Source organism: Hirundo rustica, chromosome 16 (assembly GCF_015227805.2).
Source record: "Hirundo rustica isolate bHirRus1 chromosome 16, bHirRus1.pri.v3, whole genome shotgun sequence".
NCBI classification, from domain to species: Eukaryota; Metazoa; Chordata; class Aves; order Passeriformes; family Hirundinidae; genus Hirundo; species Hirundo rustica.
This window is the reverse complement of record NC_053465.1, coordinates 7396448-7412739: the sequence shown is the minus strand read 5'-3', so window position 1 is coordinate 7412739 and position 16292 is coordinate 7396448. Positions and strand designations below refer to the sequence as shown.

Genomic DNA, 16292 nt, shown 5'->3' with positions numbered 1-16292 from the left:
GCACAAAACAGAGGAACTGCTCATTCGCAGGGGTGTGTTTTTAATTATGCACCACAGCACAACACTCAGGTTGTTAAATGGCTTGAATCCTCTGGCACAGGCAAGGCATTTCTCAGTGTCCCATGGTATTGTCAGAATTTCTAAAGGAAACACAATTTTTCCTTAATCCCCAGATCACCAGCTGAAGTGGAAGCTGCGGTGTTCAGCACAGCTCCAGGTTTGGGGGAACAAATGTGACTCGGAGCATAAGGTTGCCCTTCTCTACCAGCAGGGCAGAGACAAGTTCATGCCAACCAAATTCACCCCAGCTTGCGCTCCAGACTGGTAATGGATAGCCCTTCCCAGAAGTGTTCAAGGCCAGATTGGACAGGGCTTTGAGCAGCCTGGTCTAGTAGAAGTTGTCTCTGCCCATGGCAGGGGGATAGAACGAGATGAACTTTAAGATCCCCTCCAACCCAAACCACTCTGGGCTTCTGTGATAATGGAGTCTCCCGTAATTTCTTCACATTCTCAGGATGGAATTCCACCAGGCTTGAGATCTAACACAATGGGATTTCCCTAAATCCAAACAGATGTTTTCACAGCTCCATCTTTGGGGGCTGCCCTAATGCTCGTTAACCAGAAGCCCAATTAGCCACCTGTCCTGCACACACATCCACCTTCTTGCACACCTGCAGCTGAACTGAAAGATTTCATAGCATGAACTCAGCCATAACCCCACAGCCAGAACCCCTGGGAGCACAGTCTGTTCCTCCACACAGAGCTCTGCACTTTATATCTTCACTACTGAGTTAACTTTGGCTCTACAAATAAACTGAGCTGACTTTTGGCTGCTGAAATAAACTCTTACACAAGAACCAGTGTTTTGGTGGTACATGTTGATCAGGAACCTGCCAGAGCACAGATGCTCCATGTTACCTTGCTCTGCCCAAGTCTTCCTGTGGGTTTCCTGCATGTTTTCCTCTCCCTCTGAAGAACGAAGGCACCCATTCATCTCTCAGTTTCCTTGGGAGAGCACACACTTACCAGTTACATAACTCAAGTGATGCCAGGGTTCTTGCAAAATTCTTCCACAAACAAATAGTACTCTGAAGGCATTTTGAGGGTCTTCAGAATAAAGACACATTTTCTTGCCTGAGGCTTTCCCGCTTCCCTTTCTAACTGCTTCCGAAACCTCTTCAGATCCTTTGCTAAGCAGCTGTTCTGACTCAGCTGGGTAGAAAGAGAAATACAAGATTCAGCACAACAAACGCTCCCACAGTATGACTTGCTTTAATTGCCCTTGAGAAGCTTCTGGGGATCAACTGCACCACATATTCTGAGAGGAAAAAAAATAAATATGGATAACAATGAGAACTGCTTTTTCTTTGTGGAAGAAGAGGATCAATTTCAATTTTCTGTCTCTCTGCATGAACACTGGAGCCAGGGCAAGTCCTAAAATCCATGTTCCACCATTCCTGCTGTAGCTTTCCTGTGCAGCCAGCGTCCCCCTCTCCAGGGCAGGCAGCCTTCGACAGTGACCCTGCAGCAGCTCAGCCACTCCTGAACCACCACTGATCAACTCTGAGGGTGTTACAAACCACCCTCAACCTCCCTCCACAGAGTCACAGACTGGTTTGGGTTGGGAGGGACCTTAAAAGCTCATCCTATTCCAGCCCCTTTCCATGGGCAGGGGCACTTCCACCAGACCAGGCTGCTCAAATGCCTTGGCTGGTGAGGGCTAAGGCTCCCAGTGGGATCACATCCCCCTCAGCCAGTGTGATGCAGGGGACATCGCCCAGGAGAGGACAGGGCTGTAGCTGTTTATACATTGCAATGGGCTGCCCAGGGAGGTGGTGGAATCACCGTCCCTGGAGGTGTTTATGGAAAGACTGGAGTGGCACCCAGTGCCCTGCTCTGGTTGACAAGGTGGTGTCCAGTCATAGGTTGGACCCCATGATCTCAGAAGTCTTTTCTAGCATAATTAATTCTGTTATACCTGTAACACCTAAACCTGCCCATAGGTACCAACCATACTCCCCACACACTGCGGAAGGCTTGGGGAGTGAGGGGCAACCTTGCCCCTCACCTGCACACAGAGCATATAGGATTTAACATGCTGCCTCGGGGATGTGCAAGGATTGAGATACAGAGCCGGGAGCCCTCCAGGATCCCACCGGGAGCCCAGCGGGAACCCTCCGGGCCCCGCTCGGAGCTGGGCCGCGACCCCCGACCCCCGACCCCCGCCCGCCTGAGGGAGGCCGCGCCCGTCCCCATGGCAACGGCGCGGCTGCGCGCCAGGGGGCGCTCTGGGCACCCGCAGCCCCACACGGCCCGCAGAGCCCCCGGCCCGATCCCCCCGCGACCCCCGGCCTGGCCCCCGCTGCGGGCTGGCGGCGACAGGCGGTGCTGCGAAACCCCTCGGCCCTGCTCCTCGCTGGCACTGCCCGTCCTGCGGCCCCGCCAAAGTCCCCGGGACGCTCCCGCAGCCCCCCGGGCAGGGCAGGGATCCCGCGGCACCTGGCTGCAGGTGGGCACGGGCAGGGGTGGGCTCGGAGCGGGCAGGGCAGGGGGAGGCGCGGTGCAGGCAGGGGTGGGCAGGCTGCGGGCAGGGCAGGGATAGGTATGGTGCATGCGGGAGTGGGCATGGCGTGGGCAGGGGTGGGCACGCCGCCGGGCGCTTCGCCGCGCGGCCGCACAGACCTTCCTTGATGGGTCGGGACAAAGGTTTTGTTCTTCTCCCAACAGTGCAGCCTTGTGCGGCCGCGGGCAGCGGCGACAGGCGGCAGCCAGCGCGGCCCCGTGCTCCCACGCCACGGCGCAGGGGGGGAGTTTCTCCTCCTTTGTCTGCTCCCGGCCAGGCAGCAGCCGGTGCGCGGCAGCGCCGGAGCAGCCGGGGAAGGGCCTCGGCAGGAGCCGCGGAGGACGGCGGCCGCGATCCCCTCTGTCCCGGCACAGACACCGGCCCGGCCTCGCCGCGCTGGGAACGAGCGGCGATCCCGGGGGAGCCAAGCTCTTCATGACGAGAACCCCACCAGGCAGCGGGGACGGCAGCTGCGCCCGGGGACGGGGAGGACGGCAGCATTGGGGACAAGGACACTCGCGTCCCGTCCCCACCCCCGGCGCCCGCCGTCGGCCATGGGGAACGGCATGAGCCAGGTAACGGGGAGCGCTGGGGCGGCTGCTCTGCAGTTCGGCCGTGCCCGGGCGGCTCGGCCGGTGCCGGAGGTGGGAGACCCTTACCTGGCGGCTGCCTCTGCCGTGCCAAGTGGCGTTTCACCTGCCGGCACCGGGTCCGACACAGGGCTCGGCTCTTTGTTTATCTGCCGGCAAAGCAACGCCGGAGGTGAAACAGGCAGGGACACTGCGCTGGGACAGCTGCCCGGGGTGTGGGGGGGTGGAGGGCAGAGGTCACAGCGAGTTCCTTCAAGGAAGGGGGGAACTTTTCCCGACATCTTTAATCCCAAGGAAAAAGCACCAAGCACACGCTGGGAGCCCTGTGTGACCCCGAGCCTGGTGGTCCCACACTCCCTGCTCAGCGGGGCTTGGCTGTGCGTGGGGTTCGGCATCACGGGCAGAGAGGATGGGCACTGTTTTATTTACGTGCTGCCCCGTTTTCTCCTCTGAGGAGCGGGTCAGCAGGGTGCTGGGGACAGGCACATGCTGTTTATTCATGGTTCAGTGTCCTGCCCTTGGGAGCTGCCCTTGCTAACTGGCGCTCTCCCACCCGCTCCTCTCAGTGCAGCAGCTGCGAGTTAAAGGCACCCCGTCGATAGGAAATTGATCTAAAATCGCAGGAATCACAAAAAACCACCCTTCTTTAAGCTGTTCAATCGAGAGAAACGTTTCCAAATGTGAGCAGTGAGACAAGTGTGAGTCCAGCTGTGCTGGTGAAAATCACCTCCACCTGTCCTGGGCACCAAATACTGCTGCAGGGAGAAACTGGCAGAGAACTGGCTGGATACAGGATTGAACTCACTGCCCAGGCTGTGAGTGAGGGAGAATATAAAATAGGTCTGGCTGACAGGGTTTGCAAGGTGTCCTGCTTCTGCATCTGCAGTGCTGTTAACAGAGGCCTTGTCAAGTAATTATCTTTTCATCATGAGAAGTGGAATTTCCCAGAGGAAAAGAGCTGGAAGCATGGTGTCCAGAGCAATCTGTGCCTAGGCTGTGAGAAATGGGCTTCCTGCAGTGCAGTGTGAGGGGGGCAGAGCTCAGGGCTGGGAGGGGGACATCTACATCCCCTACAAGCTTCTCTGTGCCTGTTGCTTTCCCATCCCTTGAGCAGCAAGGCTTCCACAGGTCACGGGTATAGTCCAAGGCTGTGCAAAGGTGTATGCGACTTGTTGAGCTCAGGTAATAAACCCCAACGGAGGACTAATTGATGATAAACAAGAGGAGCAATAAAAAAAAACATGTCTGGCTCCCAGCGCCCATGAGAGTGCAGCGCCAGGTAGTTGCAGGTGCCTGCCCCACATCCTGGATGCCAGGGCAGTGCAGCCCTGGGGATGCACAGGTTCAGCTGCCCCGGCACTGTTCCTATCCCAGGGCTGGTGATGGTCATGTCAGTGCCAGAGCTTTGGCCCCTCCAGCCAAGGTCACTGCCTCCCAGCGTGGGTCCCAGCACAGTGGGTACCACAGCACAAGGTCTCTGCTCACACTGCCACTTCTCTTTGTGTCCCACAGATCCTTCCGGGCCTCTACCTAGGGAACTTCGTTGGTAAGTGGAACCCAGCTGCTGCAGAGATGTTCTCTGGCTGGGAAGTGGGGCTTGCTTGAGCTGGTATCTCCCTGCCTGCAAATGCTGCCTGACATCCTGCCTGCACCCACCACCCTGTGCCCACTGCTCTGCCTGCACCCACGGCCTGCTCTGCTCTGTCACCCAGTTTGAGTTGGCAGTAATGGGAGTGAAGACACTGTGGGAAAAGCAAGGCAGAGACCCCTGCCTTTGCATGGTTTCCTTATTTAGCAGCTGCCCTGAGCTCTTGGGATACGTGGGGGAAAGGAGCCAAGGAGGAAATATGGATCCTGTGCCAGGAGCAGAGGAGCTGGTGATGCCACACGGGTACAAGGGAGCAGGACTGCGGCATTTCAGGATAATGCTCCCCAGTTTTGCAGCTGTACAAGAGGCCAGAGGGAGTTGCCCATCCTCAGGAGGGAATTTCCCAGAGGCAGAGTCATCCCTTTTCACACCAAGTCACTATTTTAAGGAGTTTTCATTGTAAGGGGACAGTTAATGACCAAGTGTTGGCATCTGCCATGACAAATGAGCATTTATGAGTACTCCTGCCTCCCTGATGGCTCCTTTGCCAGCTTGGTTCCTGCTGTAAGCACTGTGGAAGTTTAAAACCGCTGGTGTGAATTGCTAAGGAAATGTCACTGGAGTGGCAGCCCTGTTCTCCTGTGCCCCGTGGAGCACTTTGTGTTGGGCTGGAGGGGCTGTGGCTTGCTGGGAGCAGAGGGACAAGGCTACCCAGCTGCCAGGATCATCAGGGGAGTGAACAGGACTCATCCTGTGAGCAGCCTCTGCTCTGGGGCCTAGGCCTAATGCCATCCAAACACTCCTCATCACTCTGCTAGGCAATCCAGGGTGACAAGATTCTAGGCCTGCAACATTAAGCTCACAGAGACATTTCCTCCAACTGGAAGCTTTTCCAGCACCAGTAAGCCTTGATTCCAGTGTCACCACTTGCTGTCACTGCCTGCCGAGGTGGATGGGAAGGTGGCAGGTATGTAAGTCCCCGCAAGGGTCCCCATCTCCCTCCCCACACAGATCACAGCTTCCCTGCAGAGCATCACCCTTGAGACTCACTCCTATTACAATTCACATCATGCCGTTAGCACATCCCGGGCTGGATTCCTGAGCCAAGGTTTTATACTACGTGGAAGTTCAGAAACCCAAAAGGATGAGATGGGGAAATGTTTCCCCTCGTCTCTGGCCACGCTTGCTGCATCTGCTGGTTGTGACATGAAAGGGAGACACTCGGAAGCTGCTCAGCAAGACAAGCACGCTCCCCTTCCTGTGCAACAACTGCTGTGCTGGATCAGAGGCCAGGATCACATCCAGAATGCTGAAGCATTTGTGAGAGGCAGGGCATTGCCTCAAACAGCCAAGGACACCCCATTTCTGTCCACACAGCAGAGAGAGCAGACCAGAGACCAGCAAGTCACTGCTCAGGTGTTTTCTACAGAAAGTCAGAGTTGATATAAATTGCTGTAGCTCTACTTCCATAGTTCACAAGATAAAGCAGTTCTCTCAGGCTGCAGCAGGTCCCAGTGCTACGTGTGTGTCTGCTCAAGGAGGTGTGGGTAGGGCACATGTCTCCTCCCAAAGTGGGGACAGGTATAGGCTGGAGGGACATTATCTGCTGACCCAGAGTGTTTCTGTGCAGGTGTGAACGGTTCAGTCAGCATGAGCAGCAAGGAGAAGGGATCAGGGAAAAGCCTCTGGTTGGGATCATAGGATTGGCATTCCAGGTTTCCATGTTTGCCCATGACTGCACTGCTGCATGTGGGGGTGGGATGCAGTCGATCTGCTGGAGCAAGGCTCTGTGTGCTGGCTGGCTGTAGAAGCAGGGTGGGAACGCTGTGGGAAGAGAAGGGTAGGAAATGAATGCATGTTGATGTCTAGTTTTATCCTTTAGATGCCAAAGATGTGGAGCAGCTCAGCCGGAACAAGATCACCCACATCGTTTCTATCCATGAATCCCCCCAGCCCTTGCTGAAGGTAGGGTCCTGCACCAGATGTCAACCTGTGGATCCTGCAGCTCCTTCCGTGCTGCATCTTCCTTTCCCCTCTGAGCATCCCATGGCACGTACACCTCTCCCTGGTAACTGATCCTAGAGGAGCTGGGCGGCCCCCCAGCATGGGAAACTGGCTGCCTTGTGACTATAACCCGGCCTTGAACACTGACGGGAAACAATTTCCAGCTCTCCAGATTCCTTGTTTCCCATCCCCTCCCACGAGTTGCTGGTGTCCCCTCGCCCTGCCCTTCACCCCAGGGAGAGTGTGGCCCCATCCCCATGCAGGGGGGATGCTGTGTGGGGGAAGTAAAACCCTGTAGACAGCTCTGGGCAAGGAGCAAAGGCACTGCCAGCCCCGCTCTGACCATGGATGACTCCCTGGCTGCAGTGCATGATCTTCTCCTGTTCCTATTCTGTCTTCCAGGACATTACCTACCTCCGCATCCCCCTGCCTGACACCCCTGAAGCCAACATGTGAGTACCCTGGGGAGGCTGGGGATGTGCAGGGAGATGGGAGGGTGACAGAGATGAGGGTTCACAGCTTCTCAGTCCCTCCATGTGCTGCCTCCAGCTCCTCAAGCACGACGACCCACAGGCTGGAAATGTGATGCCACAGTGCAGGGGACCCCAACAGCATCCCAGTTCAGTGACTGTTGTGAGGGTATGAGCCCTGGGCGAGGTGAGGTGAGAGGCAGCCACTCTGCAGCACCCATGGAGAGGAGCAGCAAGCATCCCCCCAGGAAGTGTCTGGAGAGGGGAGAGCACATAAAGGGTGTGGAGCCAGCCAAGGGCACAGGCGTGGCTGGAGATTCGAGCAGCCCCAGCATGAGTCACACAAGTCACAGGGCAGCCCCGTGCATCCCCAGCACAGTGTCCCCTTCTGTGTCCCCAGCACAAACTGAGCTGGCAAATCCACCTTTCCTTGGGAATAAACAGCGCTGAACAGCTTAGGTCTCAGCAGTGGCTGGCAGATCCCCTAAAACAACTCAGACATGCAGGGCTGTTCTGCCTGCAGCTAAAAATGCTGTTCCACCACTGAAGTTCTTATTCTGTCTGGTTTATTTTTCCTGCTAGCAAGAGACACTTCAAGGAGTGCATCAGTTTTATCCATCAGTGTCGCCTGCATGGAGGGAACTGCCTCGTCCACTGGTAATGCTTCTTGCCCTGTTCCCGCTGCTGTGCGCCCCCAGCTCAGCAGATACTGCCCCCAGCCCCTCACTTTAGCTGCAACCCCTGATCAAAGCCAGCCTGTGCCAGAGGGCTCTGTGCCAATGGACCCACCCAGGATCTGCCCTTGGCTGTGGTTTATGACTCAAACCCAGCGGGATCCCAGCAGTCCTGGAGCTGGGGCAGCTTTTTGCCGCAGCTGAGTGCACGGGACGAGCGGGGTTTGGGGCAGGCAGCTAGGCAGTGGCTGCTGCTCCCATTCCCTGTAGAGGACTGGGTATTTATAGGCACTGATGGCCAGGACCTTGGAAGGTGTCAGGGCTCTGGGAGAGCAAGTCCTTGGAAAAGAACTGAAGTATCTGAGGCACAGGGGTGGAGGACGAAGCAAGCATGGGGTGAGGATGTGCCACTAATACCACCCCTTCTGCACCTTCCCTTGCCAGCCTCGCTGGCATTTCCCGCAGTACCACCGTGGTCGTTGCCTATGTCATGGTTGTCACGGAGCTGAGCTGCCAGGAGGTGTTGGATGCCATCAGAACCATCCGGCCAGTCGCCAACCCCAACCCCGGCTTCAGGCAGCAGCTGTCCGAGTTCGGCGGCAGCGCAGCCCGCAAGGTGGGACGAGCCTCTGCCACCCATGCCCTGCTCCCTGGCTGAGCCTGCCATGGGTCTCAGAGCAAAGATTAGTCCTGAGGGGACTCAGTTTCTTCCCTGCTCCTGTTGCTGGAAGGCTTGGACCTGCCCTTGTAAACCAGCACTATATTTTACTTCTCGCTCCTTCCCCAGGTCCGCAGGCACCTGAAGCAGAGGTATGGGACATCCCCTTTCAATGACGAGGAAGAAATAAAGGCCTTGCTGCCAGTAGGGAGAGAAGGAACATCCAGGACAGAGGGAGCTGTGCAAGGACTGGTCCCCAGAGCCAGAGACATGAGGAGCACAAGTCCCTTCCTGCTGCGGGTGAAGAGGACGTTCTCCTGCATCCCGGCTTGTCTGAAGTGACCCAAGCCAAGGGAGAGCAGTGAGCATCACCCAACAGCCTGGGAGAGAAGAAGGAGATGCAGCACAGTGGGACAGGGAGCACTGGGCAGGAACCTGCACAAAGCCCAGCTCCTTCTCTTCTGGGTGGGAACGTGCTGCCCCTGTGTCTGGGCAGGTTTCATGGACGCTCTTGGGCTTTGCAGCGCATGCTGAGCTCATCTTCTTCACATCCAGTGTGCTGGGGACACAGGTCTCTGCCCCTGGGTCACTGCAGGCTCCTGCTTAGGGCAGAACACAGAGGGGGTCACTTCTGCCACAGGCCAGTACCCAGGTGTTGCCAGCAGCAGCTTTAGCACATGGGTACCCACTGCATGGCCTCAGGGTGCACGGCAGAGCCGGTGCTCCCCTCAGAGCGGTTTTCCCACCAGCAGCACAAGCTCCCAGCATCTAGGTGGCTGCGGAGCAGGGACACACCAGTGTGCCAGCAGGTAATGCCACATACACAGGCTCCCAGGCAAGGGTCCAGCTCCAGACTGGCCAAGCACAAGCCCTGAGCAAGCACTGTAGCTTTAGGAATCCATTGCACCCCATTCCCACCTATCCCAGGGCACAATCTGTAACAGGTGGGAACCAAGCATTTAACCTGGCCAGACCTCACTAGAGCAGAGCCTTAAGCCATTTTGCTTAAAGACTTTCTATTGTCCCCCAGTAATAAATACCCTTCTCTGTGGTCTGACTCTCCTGTGATGGCTGGGGATGCCAAGGGGGAAGGTCCCAGCATGGGATCAGTCTGGAGCTGCTGCTGCCCGCTCTCTGGAGTGGGCTGGGGACACTGGCATGTCTGAACAGGGCTCACTCTGCTGCCTTCTGGGAGGTTGACAAGGAAGGCCAGAAATGTGAATGCCAGGGCAGGGCTCTCTGGGGACAGGCTCTGCTTCTGGAGAGGTTGGGAGCAGCAGGTGGGAGCTCACCTGGAGTCTGTTTCACTGTAGCCTCTCCACGCTGGATCCAGGAGCACCAGGTCCAGGAGTCTGCTGGCTCTGGCTGCTGGGAGTACTGGAAGCCTGGCACCAGCTGAGTATCACAAGCCCCCAACCTGTACCATTTACACCTTTTCCTGGAGCAGAGTCCCAGGCGGGAAAAATTCTGAGGATGCCCAATTGGGTTATCAGCATTGTCCCTGTTGGGACTAAGAGCACATTTCTGGGGTCCACATCATCCCCCACTGCTCCTGCCCCATCCGCTGTGGGATCCCACTCTCCTCCCAGATCCTTTCAGGCTCCTCTACCCACTCCTTTGGCCCCAGGCCAGGCTCTCCAGCAGCCTTTGGCCTCCTCAGCACCCGGCAGGGTGGAAGCGCTGCAGCCCAGGACCACGCACCTGGGATGGATGTGTGCCCCCTGCACAGCTGCACCCTCCCATACTGGGACACCCTATGCCAAGGTGTTTACACCCAGGGATTCCCCTGTTCCACACAGGGGACTGATTACATTCCCACTGTAAACTACACAGGGCCCTGGCCCCTCCAGCTCAGCTCCACAGCACAGCAAAATGTATTTATTTTGGCAGATCTGGTTTACACAGCTTGGAAAAACCCGGACAAGGGCAGGGTCAGCTATGAGTTAATGTTTGACTCGCTTTTGAAGCTCATTTTGGCATGAAAAGTTTAAGGGTTAAGCAGCTTCACCTTCCCTGGGAAGGGAGAAGCTCGGTGAGGAATACAGTGGGGAATCTGGCTCCTGAGCGTCCTCGCTGATGCCCGGGTAATTAGATCCCCTGGGTCCTGCGTCACCAGGCGGCTGCCGCCCCGCATGAAATCCCCGGCCGGCCGATAAAAGGCCAAGCGATAAAACTTATTCCGGCGGGCTGGGGCTGACAAACGAGCCGGCGGCTGCGATTATCTCGTGGCCTTGGATGTAATCAGTGCAAGCCGCTGGGAGGCTGTGCAGTGCCTCGTTACCATGGCTCTGCTTCCCAGGGCAGAAAGGGGAGATGTGGATTCTCTGTCGGTCAGTTCCCAGGCCCTCTTCCCAGAACGTGGCCCCCTAGCTCGTCCAGATGCGGGGCACAGGTGGTGCTAGGGCTTCACTTTGTGATAAAAGGGTCCCGGAGAGGCTCAATAAGGAGAGAAAACCCCTGCCATGGGGCTCGCTCCTACGCGCCGTGTGGCCCCATGTGCCCTCTGTGCCACGTGGCTGTGCCCTGTCCTCACATCCACTGAGAAAGCCCAGGACTGGGCTCTCCGCCACTGATTATTCATTTGGAGACTTTGCAGCCCCAGTAGCTCTCAGGAACTTCGCTTCTCCTCTTGGCCAGAGGTGACTTTCTCTGACTCAGAGCAGGAAAGGAGACCTGGGGGACTGCAAAAGGAGGCTTGGGGGGCAGCAGCCGGGCAGAGGAGCAGGCTTTCCCCGCACAGTGACAGGAGACTCTGCAGCAGTGATGGAGGAACCAACACCAGTGTCACCTCAGGGTGGCCCAGTGACTCAGCCCGTGCCCTGCTGGGGCCCCGGTGGGGAGCTGGTGCAGGATGTGTCCCACCCCGGTCCCGGCAGCCCTTGGCGCAGCTCACCCGCCCTTCCCACCCGTTTCCCGTTCGACCCAGCATCCAGAGCCCCACAAGGCAGATGTGAGCATTAGAGCAGAGGAGAGGTTTGAGAGATGGGGACATGTGAACTGTTCACACCACCCTGAAAACCCCGTGCTCTTCCCGCAGCTCCCTGCAATTCCCCACACCCATGGAGTGAGTGAGCAGCTGGTCCCACGGGAGGATGCAACCCCTGGAGCTGGGACGTGTCCGGCTGGTTCCCCAAAGCAGGAATTAAAGGGATTAGGGTCCCTTGTCCCCTTTGGGGAGCATGTGGGGGACCTGACAGATTTAGGGGAAGCATTTGGGAGGGATGCCGGAGAGTTCCGTGTGCCTTCTGGTGCCTTGTCCCCTCTCCCGTGGATGCAATGTGCCCGCCCCTCTCCCGCGAGTTCAGGGCGCCTGTGTTGAGAAATACACCTAGTGCAGGTATCTAGGTATGTAAATTACCAGTGCGAGCGGCACATTGTGTTCCGCACGGCAGGAAAAGGCTGGAGCCCCAGGCAAGAGCCGGGAACAGGCGCCCACCCTTTGCCTAACAAAGGGCACTTCCCGGGATGGGGGTCAATCACCCAGAGCCTCCGCAGGAGCCAATGAACAACGGGAAGGACCTAAAATCACCACTGCCGTACATGGGTGCACACACTGTGAGGGTCTGAAACCTCGGGGGTGCCTTCTTTGGGGGGGGTCCCTCCCGGAGGCACCAGTTCCAGCTCTTCTCATTGATGTAACCTTCAATTACGACATCACTTTTTCCTGAACACGGATGTCTGACGCTGCCGCGTGGGGAAAAGTGGAGCAGAGAAAAAAATTTAAGACCCGTCCTCCCCCACCCCGCGCCTTGGGGCAACCAGAACCCTCTGGCGTGGGCCAGGAAAGAGAAAGTGAAAGCGGGAGCCGCTTTCGGTTTCGCCGCCGGGCCGCGATGGCGGAGCTGGGGGCGCCCATGCGGCTGAAGGAGTGGCTGATCGCACAGATCGACAGCGGCCGGTACCCGGGGCTGCGCTGGGAGAACCGGCACCGAACGCTCTTCCGCATCCCCTGGAAGCACGCGGCCAAGCAGGATTACCGGCAACAGGAGGATGCCGCGCTCTTCAAGGTACCCCGGGCTCCCCGCGGTCCCCACCCGGCCCTAGGAGCGACCCTGGGGCTGGCCCCCGGGCTCCGTGCGCACTCCCGGGGCTCCCCATCGCCCGAGGGTCTCCCCTGCCCAGCTCCGTGCGGACCCCGCAATCGCTCACCCAGCTCCGTGCAGCCGAGCTCCATGTGCGCCTCCAGGGCTCCATTACCTGACTGTGCGCAGCGCTGGGACTCGGCTCCGTGCGCACCCCTGGCACACGCCGCTCAGCTCCCCGCACACTCCCGGGGCTCCCGCTCCGTGTGCGCCCCTGCGACCCCGCACCACGCAGCTCCCCGCACCCCCGGGACACACAGCCCCGGTTCCCCACTGCCCCGGCGGACTCATACCCCGCTGGACCCCCTTGGACAGCCGCGCCGGGGGTCGGGTTGTGCCAGCCCCAACAGCACAGGGCACCCCCTGTCCCTCAGGCTTGGGCCATCTACAAGGGGAAGTACCACGAAGGGACGGACAAGGCCGACCCCTCCACCTGGAAGACGCGGCTGCGCTGCGCCCTCAACAAGAGCACCGACTTCCAGGAGGTGCCCGAGCGGAGCCAGCTGGACATCTCCGAGCCTTACAAGGTGTACCAGATCGTGACTGACAGAGCCTGTGATGCAGGTACGTCCCTGCCGTCCCTCCTCCTGTGCCACATGGGGGGTTGATACCTGAACCGTGCCTGTATAAGCCCCGTGCCCCACAGACGTTACCCTTCCTCCCCACTCCTCTTCCTCTCTGGGTGTCCCGGACACTGGCTGTCTTCCCTGGGGCTGTTCCTGCTGTTTGCCAGGGGTTCATCTGTTCTTTCTTGCTCTCTGCAGAGGACAGTGACACACAGTCCCCAGGCAGTGAGGACCAGCAGGTGAGCCTGCCCTATGCCATCCAGGCAGGGAAGAAGGTGGGACCCTCAAATCCTCCCCTCACCCAACAGCTGCTCCCCTGCTTGCACACTGCCTGCATTTGTCCCACGGGCATCAGAGAAGGTCCCCTGTGCCACGCACTGCCACACCCAGGCAGGGGATCTGCCGGCTTATGGGGTCCATGGTAGAGGCTGGAGGTGGCTCAGGATCCCCACTGCCAGCTCAGCCCTCACCAAAGCTGCTCCTACCCCCAGGGCAGTGCTGCAGGGAGTCCGAAGAAGGAGGAAAGCCAGAAGGACGTGCTGGAGAGTGCCCACGTGTCTCCACAGCTCCGGCTCTCTGGCCACCCAACCGAGCGAGGTGAGGAGGGTCCCTCCCGGTGGGATGGGGCTGGGGGCAGGGAGCACACGCTTCTGCCAGGATCCTGCTCTCCTGTCGCTCGTGTGGGCAACACCTGTGGGGATTGAGGTAGGGTCTGAGAACTCCCACTGTACCCCAGCAAAGCCATGCCCTTAGGGGATATATTGAGGCACAATATTGAGCAAACTCAGTGGGAAGTGTAGGTCCGGGGGCTTGGGCCAGGAGAGTGCCTGGGAGCCCTAGGGGTAACTGTCCCTATTCTTTTACCACCTCATCTCTGCCCTGGTCCAGGGTACCTTGTGAGGGGAGTCTTCTATGGCTGGAACCCAACCCACGGCCAGTTTCTTCCTGGACCCCAGTCCTACCTCCCTGTGGAGGACGTCAACAATTCAGGTAGGAGCCATGTTGCAGGCAATGCCCTGGATGGCCCCACCAGCCCAGATTGCCCGTGAACTGACCCTCCCTTTGCCCCAGACTGCTGGCTCCACATCCGCCTGTACTACTGCGATGTCCTGGTGAAGGAGGTGACCACCCGCACGGCCGAGGGCTGCCGCATCACCACCACTGCCGTGCCGGCCAACGGCGAGCACCTCTACGGCCCCTCCTGCATGGAGCAGATAAAGTTCCCCCCACCACAGGTGCTCAGTGGCCATGGCCACGTGGCCTGCATGACCGACGTGCTGGAGAGGCTTTTGCCCCACCTGGAGCGCGGGGTGTTGCTGTGGGTGGCACCTGAGGGGGTCTTCATGAAGCGCCAGTGCCAGGGCAGGGTGTACTGGAACGGGCCACTGGCCCCGCACAAGAACTGGCCCAACAAGCTGGAGAGGGAGAAGACTTACAAGCTGCTGGACACGCAGCAGTACATACAGCGTAAGTCCCCGGAGGTGCCGCGCCTCTGAGGAGGAGGGGCAGGTCCTGCCCTGGTGTGGCTGCTGGGGGCTGACAGGTTTGGTGTCTTGCAGAGGTGCGGGAGTACCTGAGCAACGGGCAGCTCATGCCTCAGTACCAGATCTACCTGTGCTTCGGGGAGGAATACCCCACCAGAGCTGGGCACCCCTTCCAGAAGCTCATCATGGCTCACGTGAGTACCCACTGGGGCTGGCAACCCCCGAGGCGGGCACAAGGGACCATTGCAAGGCAGGGACACGGACCTGTGCCCATCCTCTGTCGTTCTGTGCCTGCACAGGTGGAGCCGGTGTTCGCACGGGAGCTCTTCCATCACGCCCAGCGCTTGAGGCCGACGCTGCTCTGCAATTCCCCCCAGCCCTGTGCCCCTGGCACCTCCAACCACATTCTCCATTTCCTCAAACAGCTATGCCAGCCCTGAACCGAGTGGGAGAGGAGAGCCCAGTTGCCGTAAAGTCTCAGAGTGGGAGGCTCTGAGCTCCATAGCCCCACTCCAGCTGCATGTCCCAAGGCAGAGTGCTTAGGGTGCACGGTGTGCGGGACCAGACAAGGACAGATGTTAGTTGGGGTGGGCAGGTGCTGCTGCCCCTGTGATTGCTGTATTTATTCCCCAGGAATCCCCCAGGTGGGATTTGTTGCGTGCCTGTTCAGCAAGCCAGGGCAGACCTGGCTCTGTCCTTGCACCTTGCGCTGCCAGGACTCGGCGTTGCAAACCTTAGAAATAAAGGTGGTGTTTTCATATCAGTGTGGGGGGCTGGTGCTGGTCCGAGTGGGGCACAAGTGGCTGGAGAAGATGAGTCCAGACAGAGCCTAATGTGGGCAAAGCCAGCACGGCCCCAGCCACAGGGAAACAGTGTGAGACAACTCCCTGCCCCAGCACTGGCTCCAGACCTGTCCTGCCCCTTGTCCCAGCCCCTTGGCAGGGGTGAAAGCAGAAGTGAGGTTCCTCTTAGCTGCTCTGCTGGCCTGGCAACACAGGAGGCTGTCCCAAAGGCAGTCACTACCTGTGCCTCAGTTTACGCTCATGAGTGGTGTGATGGGGCTCCTGGGGCCTGTGCTGCGCCCAGAGTTTTGGGAGCAATGCAGGGACCTGGCACAACAGAGACACCCGGCACAGGATCCAGCACAAGCCCTGGCTGGGGCAGGGGCTGAGGCACTGGGGTGGGCAGGGGGCAGACGGGTGTCTGAGGGCAGGCAGCACCCTCAGTCCTGCCAGCATCCCTCCTTTAGCCTCCCTCCAGGCCCAGCCGGAGCCCAGCTGCTCCTGCCGTGAGCAGGGCAGGATGAGAACCGGATCGTGGGAAGCTTCCGTGGGAAAAGGGGCCGGGGGAGCCGGGGGCTGTGCCCGCCTCTGCCCCGGGGAGGCCGCGGCCGTGCCAACCCCGGGGCCACTGGCTGCTGGCCGCAGGCCTTGGCGGCGCATCCGTCCGTCTGTCCGCAGGGACCAGCGCTGGACGGCAGAGTCCCGCTCCGCCCTGGGCGGCCCCGCAGAGGAGGGGCCCGCCGCCCCCTCGCCGGCCGGCGCGTTTTAACGGGCCGTGCTGGGGCCGTGCGGCAGAGCGGGATCAGCGGCGGAGCTGGAGCGGCGGGGGCC

At 59.1% G+C, this 16292-nt stretch overlaps 1 protein-coding gene across 1 annotated transcript; it reads left to right on the top strand.

The window, feature by feature from the left end:
- Positions 1-2697: 2697 nt before the first annotated feature.
- Positions 2698-15790, top strand: DUSP15 (dual specificity phosphatase 15). The gene is made up of 16 exons (XM_058422750.1): positions 2698-3138; positions 4666-4699; positions 6624-6706; positions 7148-7197; positions 7798-7872; positions 8334-8505; positions 8677-8885; positions 9578-9639; positions 12250-12554; positions 13004-13193; positions 13394-13434; positions 13687-13792; positions 14084-14185; positions 14267-14662; positions 14755-14873; positions 14979-15790. The coding sequence occupies exons 1-16, from the start codon at positions 3118-3120 to the stop codon at positions 15117-15119; spliced, it is 2106 nt and encodes a 701-aa protein (XP_058278733.1). The 5' UTR covers positions 2698-3117; the 3' UTR covers positions 15120-15790.
- Positions 15791-16292: the final 502 nt, after the last annotated feature.

Excerpts from the sequence above, each read along its gene's own strand:
- DUSP15 (XM_058422750.1), top strand. The coding sequence starts at position 3,118 with ATGGGGAACGGCATGAGCCAG. Across the intron at positions 8,886-9,577 it reads TGCATCCCGGCTTGTCTGAA|TAATAAATACCCTTCTCTGT; the intron begins GTGACCCAAGCC and ends ATTGTCCCCCAG. Across the intron at positions 13,435-13,686 it reads CAGGCAGTGAGGACCAGCAG|GGCAGTGCTGCAGGGAGTCC; the intron begins GTGAGCCTGCCC and ends TCCTACCCCCAG.